The 11,245-nt window shown below is 38.9% G+C and overlaps 1 protein-coding gene across 1 annotated transcript; it reads right to left on the minus strand.

The window, feature by feature from the left end:
• Positions 1–6,122: 6,122 nt before the first annotated feature.
• On the minus strand, positions 6,123–11,061 carry LOC148366279 (uncharacterized). The gene is made up of 2 exons (XM_088336765.1): positions 10,659–11,061; positions 6,123–7,565 (listed from the first exon to the last, which is right to left on the minus strand). Exons 1-2 carry the CDS (start codon positions 10,753–10,755, stop codon positions 6,658–6,660), a joined length of 1,005 nt encoding a protein of 334 aa, XP_088192891.1. The 5' UTR covers positions 10,756–11,061; the 3' UTR covers positions 6,123–6,657.
• Positions 11,062–11,245: the final 184 nt, after the last annotated feature.

Genomic DNA, 11,245 nt, shown 5'->3' on the forward strand with positions numbered 1-11,245 from the left:
GTTTAAGTGCGTTGTCATCATTCCCGGATGCGTAAATCAAGCTTAAGTGTCTAGTCTTTGTTGCTCTGCGTTGGGGCCCGGCTACCTTTCTTCAGGGTTGGGTAGGGTTACTTTAACTTGATTACTTTTGGATTACTCCAATACCAAATGTGCTAATAAAAGACAAAATAAACTAAATATGAATTAAATGACTAAATTTTGTGCAGGCTTGGGAAGTAACGGAATACATGGAACGGCAAAAATTATGTTGGCAAGCTGTTTGGATTTATTTTCATTTTGTTTCTGTCGCATTTTATGTTAGTTTTGCCGGAGATCAAAGAGATCAAAGCCAGTAAAGAAAGCTTACCACGTGTTGTGAGTCATAATTTTATTCATATTTAGTTTCTTTTGTCTTTTATTAGCATATTTGGTATTGGAGTAATCCAAAAGTAATTGAAAGTAATCAAGTTAAAGTAACCCTACCCAACCCTGCCTATCTTTCATAGCATTACTCTGTTTTTTGACTCACAAGTGTGTCGATTTCTAAGAGAAGGATAGAATGGGTAAGATCAAACCGCATATTTCTATTGTATTTTTACAGGAGTCTTGCAAATAGATGTGAGTTAAGTTCTTAATTGACATTATTTCACATTTACTGAAAATCGAGCACAAACCAGAGGTCTTTAAAAACTCATTACAAGTACCTATTGCAAATGAACTAGATGAACTCTAGAATGAGCGTTGTTTCGTCTGCTTGCCCGAAAAATCAAAAGTTCCTGAGCTGAACTATCGATATTGCTAGAATTTATATGCTCCGCCATGAAACTGAGCCCCCTAAAGGACGAGGTATAGTGAAGCCTGGCACCCTTGCCTATTACCTACACAAACGTTTAACCTGGATGCCATACCTCCTGTAAATGTAAGCCTTAATGTGTGATATTTGACCACTAGATGGCACTCTGTTGCATGGAACAAGCAAAGGGCCAGTGATACACGGGACAGCATGGCGGCAGGATGCCGGACCAACATGGTGCCATCTAAGTGGAGATACCACAGGGCCAAAGAAATACAAATTTCTCAACCTATAATTTTTTTTAATGAACATTTGTATGATAGTTTAGGTATTTTTGCCTAGTATTCAAATCAATGTTTGTTTTTTACTTGGATGAAAGTGTTTTGCACCACAAGAGGGCACCAAATATTACACACTGTCCCTTCAAAGGAAACATTACTATCATTACTTGCAGAGATAAAATACCCTATGAACACCATATCTAAAGTATTTCTCCAACTGTATCCGGATATTTAATAATACCTAAGATTAGCTTCATGTTGTTTGTGATATATTACAGGGAACCCTCGTTTATCTCGGGGTTATATTCCCAAAAGACGTGAGAGGCAAAATCTCTGAAATACAAACATTTTTTCCCTTACCAATACCTACCGTCTTAGGGACTGTTTAGGTCCGTAGACTTTTTTGAGGCCTACATAACTCTTCCCATCTCTCAGTTTGAAACAAAAAAGCGACGTTTGCAGGAGTGCCTAAATGTAAACAAATGTTGTTTTCCAGAAAGCCACAGTCAAATAAACCTTCTGGATTCTTCAAAGAACAAGAGTCAGAAAATTTAAACCATATTTAGGAAGGAAATGATAACCAAATAAAATTCTCTTGGTTCTTCCCGGATAAAAGTCCATATGTATGTGTATAAGATATTTTCCTTTTGAGATACTGTGTCTAAATTGGTTAAAATTGAATCACATTTTATTGTTTATTTAATTATTATATATTTTTTGTTTTGCTTTTTTTGTTCAGGGATTGATTTTAATTCTGTTCAATGTGTGAAAAGCTAAAATCGTCAGCTATTATACCATTTTTTTCTTCTTAAATCTGTAAATATTGTAATTAAAATGTCTTATGCTTTTTCAGGGATTCTATCTAGATCTACATCTATCTAGTTTAGACTATTATATGAATATTGATATGCGTGCTCGTACGTGGCTTATGGGCTACGAAATGGCTGAACTGATTTTTGCAAAAATTTTCACAGCAATACTTTTGGCCTCTAGGAGTGACTTTAGTTGAGTTTTGTTTCAAGGAACCCCCAATAAATACCAATAAAATCGATAAACATCTGCTTTCGTGTACAAGTGGCTCTGGAGCTACTTGGGGTCATACTCCTCTTTGGCATTCACTAGTGGCTCCCTGGCACTTTTTCAACAAACCACGGCCGCAACAACCTTGCTCAAGTAAAATGCCCGGCAAGGCCAAGCCTGCAACACCCAGCCCATTATGCTTGTCCAGTTTAAATTTGTCATGTGTAAAAAAAAGCTACAAGGTTATTCTTGTATTTCATAGACTATTTGTTGTTGCACTGAAAAGTAAAGGGATTCTGTGTTGCTTGAACTTAATGTTCTTAGTACAAACAACTTCAAAGCTTAATTAGGTAAAAGTTCAGTTGATTGAAACAATGAAGGCTATTATAATGAAGTAATATAGTACATTTTTATATTAATCATTATCAACTTTGTGCGTAGTGTTTCATTAATATTGGTACAAAATCATTTATAAAGGGACAAAAAAAATCTGAAAAGCCATTTTGGAGCAAAAAGAGCCAACTCTCTCAGTGAGCTCATTTGAAAATCTAGAAATTAACGGCTGAGATTAACGAACTACTTTGCAACTTTGTGTGGAAAAATATAACTCATCTTGTAAAGAAAATTATTATTGCAAAAGCTTATCAAAAAGGAGGCCTACATTTGTTTTATTTGGGCAGTTTAAAGGTATCATTTAAGATGAACTTTAAAATCACAAATAGCTGAAGCATTTAGATGTGTTTTATTCCATTCAAACAGATGTAATTTAAGAACAATAAATATTTCACAGCGCTTGATAAATTCTATAAAACACACGTAAATATCAAATTATTGGAAAAAAAAAACAAGCGGGACGTTAAAGGGATTCCCAAATTCTAAAACATACAAAATGTGAAATAGTTCATGTTTTTTGCTATACATTAGTCATTGGTATATTCCAATTATTTTCCAAGGTAATCCATTTTGAAGCTCTGACGTCATCAGAAGCGCTCAAGCACCCTAGCAAGCTACTCACCCTATTGGTTTACATGTTAACTAGTCTAAAAGGTTTGTGATTTTTAAGCCAAGTTTTCGTAGTTTTTGTGGAGAATGCCTAGGGCAGGGGTCGGGAACCTATGGCTCGCGAGCCATATATGGCTCTTTCTATGAATATCTATGGCTCAGAGACTAATTTGATTGCATGCAAAATTTCTCCTTCTTGTTCGAAATTTGAGTTCTTCATCCTATTCAGGTACACGCAAATCCAATCCAAAGTTATGTATCGATTGTTACTTCGCAGTATAAATAGGGCACGTTTTTCACTACAATTTACAGTCAAGGTGTCACACAAAAAAGGGGGGGAAAAAACTCGTTTTGGCTGTACAACGCTAAAGAATCCTTCATATAAAAGTTCACTATATAATCTGTGTTCAGTGTTCAGATACCTTATGATGAATCCACAGAACACACTGTAAACACATCTCTCGCCCTACGCCATCTGCGCCAAAAGTGAGCTCATCAGGCTCCCTATTTGCAGAATGTTGTGACGTTTTTACACAATAACTGCTTGCATCTGGTTTTGAAACCAATATGTATGAAAAAAAAGGGTCAAAAGGAGTTAAACCGATCTTGAGTAATTGCAAGAAAGAGACAAGTTTAAAGTGGTATGTTTGTTGATTTTGGGACAGGGGCTCTGGCATTATTCTCTTTTCATATTTTTTTATCAAATCATCAAAAATAAATGTGCTGAAGGCTAAGCTTTTGTCTGGGGTGCGGGTTTAGCAATTTTGTAAATTTGTCTCATAATATATGGTGTGGCTCTTTCCCAAAATAAAATTAATATTTTTTGCTTTTATGGCTCTTTGAGTCAAAAAGGTTCCCGACCCCTGGCCTAGGGGTTGTGTCGCAGATGGATGCATTAATGGCACAAGTGGCGAGCAACCAAAATAGGGTGAACTGACAAAAATAACACGGAGCTAAAATCCCGGACACGGCAGGCCAGCTGGCTGACGAACCATTACCGATCGGCGGAAAAAACGGAAGGCTGGCTGACCAAAAACATGATGAGCCAGGATAACAGCGAGTCACAACAGCAACAAATACGAACCTAGCCGAGAGTAAACAAAAATAATGAGCACGGCAGGCAAGCCGGCTAGTCGACTGTTAATGGGGCTAACCTAGACCAAACAATACTGGAAGCCTTCGGGTACCCGCACACTCATGGGGAGTGTAAAGTAAGCTACTTTTAGTTACAGTGGAACCTCGGTTCTCGACCATAATCCGTTCCAGAACCCTGTACGAAAACCGATTTGTTCAATCACCGAAATCGTTTTTTCCCATTAAAAGTAATGTAAAATCGTTTTAATCCGTTCCAACACCCTGAATATTTACCATGAACGTAAACATGAAGTAACCCAGGCTAATTGTACGTTCGCGTTAGCGTAATCTTCCGTACGAAAGATTACAATAACATGAACATGTAAAAAAAAAAAAAAAAAGGATTATGAATAGGATTTCTTACCTTTGTGGTGGACGGTGGGGAGAGAAAAATCATCAAAAGTTTTTCAACCTCTTCCAAAACTTGCGGCAGTTGCTTGCTTATAGCGCTAACTTCCTTAGCCGCATCACTCGATTTCATAGCCTCCTTATTCTTTACTATCGTACTGGATAATGAATAACGAAGATAGAACAGTAACCCTTAAAAACCCCAAAACCCCCGATAGTAGATTTAGCCATGCTGTATTCACTAGCAAGATCGGAAATTCGTACACCTCTTTCATGTTTAGCTATTATGTCTTTCTTAAAGGCAATAGTTTAGCGAACAACTTCTCTTTTTTCACCTGTCCTGCTTGCACCGACCTTCTTCGGAGGCATAATTAGGGGCTAAAACACCCGTAGCCGCTCAGAATCGCACCCTGGCGTACCGGCGTTCGAACTCCGATATTTTGACCGAACAGCGAAGCAAGAATTTCTCGAAAATTTTGGTCGAACACCGATTTGTCCGAACTGAGAGGCGTTCGAAAACCGAGGTTCCACTGTATTGTGTATTCCTCAGACTCCTATGTTACAAATTAACTTGCTATGAAATAACTTTTTTAACCTGTTTTTCTATTTTCAATACACATTTTATCATACACACACATAGTCACATTCAAAGATCCACGTTTTTCAGTCTTTTTCCATTGTATGTAATATAATGCGTATGCGTGAATACATTGTATGTACTGCGCATGCGTGACTTTTCAATAAATGCAGCTACTGAAACCGGAAGTAGTTGAGAGGGATTTGGTCAGGCTAGAGATCGGATCGCTCTACCTACTGCAGTAGACTTTTTAAACTTCAATTCCTGCCTCTGCCTGAATTCTTTGGTCAGCCGTGGGTTTATCATTGTTACAAAGAATGACAATACAAAGGAAATTATTATTATTATTATTATTATAAACTCCAACAGGAGCTATCTAGACAATATTATATCAATTGCAAAAGATGCAGCGAAAACACAAGAGGAAAAGTCAAAATCAAATACCTAAAATGAGGAAAAGTCAAAAAAGGAATGCACGCTGTACACGACGGCAGGTAAACTTACCCTTTGATGATCAACTCGGACAAAACAGTCACAAGTCCCCCCAGCGACACAGTAGGCAAAGTTCCAATGACTCCAAGCTGAAATGTGTGCTATGCATTCGCTGATTACAACAATCGATGTCGGTTTTCCAACAGGACGCGCCATTTGTTATGGTACTCATTGTCTTTTGGAGAGGTCACAGCTCCAGGAGGTATGAGATCAAACTCTCTACTTTTAAAGGTTTTCCACAAGATCAATGACGCGTGGAATATTTTGGAACTTATCTGCATGATTGTGGGGAGGAAGACTACACGTTCTGTGGCAAATTAAAAAAAAGGGTCCTTTAGAATCCCTTTAAAGCTGATTGAACAAAGACACCACCTCCTTCCATACTCAAATATAGTTAACTGGAGCATAATTTGAAGCTGGATTAACCGTAATACTTATGGGAAAACAAATAGGATTTTCAAATTCCGAAAGTCAAAGTTAAACTGGGGGTGAACTTGGTGGTGAGAGAAGATTGAAGCTGTGGATGTTAAGATTCAATCATTTCTAGACTAATAAATGCAAACTCCTGCTGCCTATGCGCGAATATTTAATTTTATTGAATATCTGTACTAAGCAGTCTACTTGAATGAATTGGAAAAAAAACAAGAGGAAGAATAAAAATGCAAGCGTATAGAACAACAATAAAAACAAGGAAAACTTCAGGGGGATTCACATACTTTTAAATATTTTTACGACAGTCATTGGCAGTATAAGACCAAAAGATATTAGTAATACAAAATAGTGAAAAACGGTTTTTGATTGTCATACCTTCATTTGCAAATAAAAACATATTGAGACAAAATAACCAAAAAGGTATATTAAAACATTTATAAGAACTATTATCTTTTTCACATTTTATTCTGGTTGATGTAAGATTTTAAAAAACAACATACACTGATTGTTCATTTAGTGATGAATGTGATTTCTAAATAGGAAATACACAAAAAGACCATAATAAGATTTAGTGATTATTGAGCTTCCCACCAGCACACTTAGGATATATATTTAGCGTTGCTTGGAGTCACATTGCCGGTGTGAATTCTTGTGTGTCTTTTAAGATTTCCTCTCACAGAGAATGTTTGACCACAAATAGAGCAGGCAAAAGGTTTTTCACCTGTGTGGGATATTGTGTGATATTTTAAAGATACCTTGTGAGCAAATTTTTGACCGCAAACCGAGCAGGCAAAAGGTTTCTCACCGGTGTGGTTTTTTGTGTGATTTTTTAAAGATAATTTGTAAGCAAAGTTTTGACCACAAAACAAGCAGGCAAAAGGTTTCTCACCCGTGTGGGTTCTTGTATGTTTCGATAGGTTTCCCTTGTCAGCAAATCTTTTACCACAATCCAAGCAGGAAAAAGGTTTCTCACCTGTGTGGGTTCTTGTGTGATTTTTTAAGGATACCTTGTAAGCAAATTTCTGATTGCAAACTGAGCAGGAGAAACGTTTCTCACCCGTGTGGACAGGCATATGCCTTTTCAAAAGACACTTCCATCTAAACAATTTCCCACAATGGACGCATTTGAATGAATTCCCATGAGTTTTACATGTCGACTGTTCATCAGAATCTGTGTCAGCTGAGTCCGATGTGTCGTCACCATCTGAAATTGGGTCCGGCCAGCTTTCCGGTTGTGAGGCTTCACGGTGTTTTTCGTTGCCTTCTGTTTTTATGTGTTGACTTGAGCTACTGCGTAGGGCCTCTTTCCAATTATCCTCTTCCTTCTGACCTTCAATTCTTAAATGGATATCAGTCACAGGCAACTCTTGAAAATCTTTCTCCTCTTTAATGTTTAGTAGAAACTGCTCCTCCTCTTTAACGTGAACTGGCTCCAAGTCTTTCTCCTTTTTCACACCAAGGAACTTCTGCTTTTGCCTACCAGGAGAAAGATATTTTACACTGACATCTGCAGGAAAAAAAATAAAAAATTCTAAATAAGACCGATCAATACAAACAAATGATAAATGCTTTTTTTTTTCATTCCTCCAAAATGTTTCAATTCATCAGACACATTTAAAAATCACAACGAGACAACTCAAGGGGACAAGATATAACCCTATGGGTCGTGAGCCATGTATGGCTCTTTTCATGAGTATGTATGGCTCGGAGACAAAATTAATTGCATGCAAATTTTCTCTACGTCGTTCCAAATTTGCGTGAGAGAAGTATATTGTAATGCACGCGCGCCAAACTAATGCTAAGACCTTAGTATAGGGCACATTTTTACTACACTTTATAGTCCAGGTCTCACACCCAAAATAACTCGTTTTGGCTGTACATCGCTAAGATATCCTTTATATGGAAGATCATCAAATAATCGATGTTCACTGTTGTACCAAAAATTCCGGACTATAGAGCACACCTGATTATAAGCCGCACCCATCACTTTTTAGGTGATTTGCCACTTTTGTACTTACACAAGCCGCACCCATGTACAAGCCGCGTGCGCCCACATTAAAACTCGTGATACAATCACAAGCTTAACTCAGACCAGACTTAAGTTCCACGATTGTAACTACCTATATAGTACACAATCCTACAAATCTAAGCTCCGTAATTAACGTATGATGCAGACTTGTAAAGTCCAGGTCCCGTTGAAAGTAATCCAAGGAAACAAAATGTATATTTCCAAAGTTAAGGGTGGGAAAAATATATATCCACTATTGTCCGCTGCGACAACAGACAGATCTACCGGTAACTCCGCTTTACCCCATTTCCCATCAGCCCGCGTTTGCTCTGCCCCTTCTTTTTGATTCGTCCGTAGAACACATAACAGAATGAATCTCTAAAATAAATACATTACAAAAATATACATTTGCAAATACATATTATACATGGTTACACATATTTACGAAGAAAGACGGCACACCGAGAGAGTTTTCAAAGCTTTAATAATAATATCTATCTATCTAATAATAATATAACTTTCATCCCAAACAGTGCCTTTGAAAGGTACCAACACGCTAGTTAGGATCACGCTCGCAATGTATCAAGCGTGCCCGTTAAAAAAAAGCATCCCGCAATTGTGAGATTCACGGTAGATCGTCCTCAACTTCCTCCTCATAACTATCGCCATCAAGGGCGTCTTCCTCATTACCAGAACAAACTTTAACTTTACAGACAATGTATGCTTAGACTTAGAGATTGCAGTCTTTCTTGGCGCACATATTCTACTGGTCTTAATCTTATCTTTTATACTCCAGCGCCGCTGGTGGTCGTTAGAAAAATTCCATAAATTGGCCGCTTCACTGAATAAGCCGCAGGGCTGAACATTTGGGAAAAAAGTAGCGGCTTATAGTCCGGAATTTACGGTAATAATAATCCACAGAACAAACTCTAAAGACTCAATCAGAGCATCCAAAGCAATTTGATTGGATGAGCGGTAGGGATGGGTGGAGCTACGCATAGAGCTCAAGCATTCCCGCCTGTCTCTTGCTCCGCACCGTAGCGAAGGTAAATATGTCAAAATGCTTGTTTGCAGAATTTTGTGACATTTTTACAAAATAACTTGAACACATTATTTAAGACAAAAATGATGGTAAAACGAACACTAACACTCTTAAGAAACTTAACAGGGAGTCAATTTCAACTGGTGTATTTATATGGGACACGGGATATGGCATTATTATTATTTCATAGATTTTATCAAATCATCAAATTTCACACAGTTAAATGTGCTGAAGAATAAGCTATTGTCTGTAGAGCGGTTTTAGCGGTTTCGTTGAATTTTGTCTCAAAATATATGGAGTGGGCGCCACGGCAGCTGAGTCGGTAGCACGTCCGCGGCACAGTTCTGAGGCCACGGGTTCAAATCCAGCTACCAGCCTTCCTGTGTGGAATTTGCATGTTCTCCTCGTGCTTTAGTGGGTTTCTTCCAGGCTCTCTGGTTTCCTCCCACTTACCAAAATGCCTGTCAGGTTAACTGGCCGGTCCAAATGAGCGAGAGAGTTGTCTGTCTGCAACCAGTTCAGGGTGTCCCCTGCCCACTTCCCAAAGTTAGCTGGGATTGGCTCCAGCAGCCCCGCGTCCCTACTGAGGATAAGTGGTACAAATAATGGATGGATGGAATATATATGAAGCGGGCCTTAAAATATATATATATATACTTATAGCTATATGGGCAGCAAGGCGGCGCAGTGGTTAGCGCGTGTGCAGCACAGTTCTAAGGTCTTGGGAACCTCCTGTGTGGGTTCAAATCCAGCTACCGGACTTCCTGTGGGGAGTTTGTATGTTCTCCCCGTGCTTGCGTGGGTTTCCTCCGGGCACTCCGGTTTCCTCCCACATTCCATAAACATGCATTTCAGGTGGATTGGCCAGTCCAAATTGTCCCTAGGTGTGAATGAGCGAGCAAGTTGTCTGTCCCCGTGTGCCCTGCGATTGGCTGGAGACCAGTTCAGGGTGTCCCCTGCCCACTGCCCGATGATTGCTGGGATGGGCTCCAGCACACCCGCGACCCTACTGAGGATAAGTGGTGCAACTAATGAGATGAGATCTATATATTACTCTTATGGCTCTTTGCGTCAAAAAGATTCCCGATCCCTGGTACGACCTTCATATTGTGAATACATTATTTCCTTTCACCATTTATATCTAATGTGAAACTATATATATTAATTATGCAAATACCAAAAAGGCAGGTGGTTTATGGGAGAAACGAGCACCGATGGCCGTATAAATTGTTTGTTTATTTAAGTTGTAGTAAAATAAGAGCCACCAACAGATTAAACTAAAACGAGGGGAGTTATCTCGCTAATTACTACCTTTGTTTTGATGGCCGCTTCCGTTACAAACTCCGCAATCAAGCTCGCGGGAGTCTCGTGGCACCACGCGAGATTTTGCCTTCGGTGTGTTTTCTAGCATTAGCCCTGTATGCTTGCAGGAAAACAATGAGATACATCACCTAATCGGATTCTTTAAACTAAAATACACATAGAACAAGGACACAACTTATTTAAAATAAGACTGCGAAACAAAGATAACAAGTAAGAAGATAACTAACCTGCTCTGTCCGAATATCCTTGAAGCTGCTTGCAAATACTGTGCGACCGTCGATGTTGTCGCTCCTCTTCGTGCTTAACTTTTGTTGTTTCGCACATTTTCAAGGCTGTTGAAATCCCTTCTCTGTTTCTGCCGAATGCAATTATTGACAATAAAACGTTTCCTTTGTTCGCAGCTCGCAAGCGCACCTTTTATAAACTAAGAAGGCAAGATCGGAAAATTAAGCTAGGTCAACCTAGGCTAAGCTAACAAAACAAATGCCTCCAAATCTCGATAATAGAAAGATAGACAAGTCTAAGCAATCGAGAATTTGGTTGATACGTCTGACTTCGATTAAGTAGTGGCGTTGCGGGCAAAAGAAATCTCCTCGATGGCCCCTCGGTGTGTTTATGAAGTGGAGAGAATCGCCGGAAATACGTCACCCACACTTCCGGTTATGGCTTTCTGCAATGGGGGTCCACAACTTATGGGCCTAGAGCCGCAAATGGCTCTTTGACCCTGCCCCAGTGGCTCCCTGGGGCTTTTTCAGAAAATATTTGAAATGGAAAGATGGGGTAGGGAAATAAACATATTTTACGTGATGTTTTT

Source organism: Urocampus carinirostris, chromosome 5 (genome assembly GCF_059441175.1).
Source record: "Urocampus carinirostris isolate Australia breed hairy pipefish chromosome 5, RoL_Ucar_1.0, whole genome shotgun sequence".
Taxonomy (NCBI): Eukaryota; Metazoa; Chordata; class Actinopteri; order Syngnathiformes; family Syngnathidae; genus Urocampus; species Urocampus carinirostris.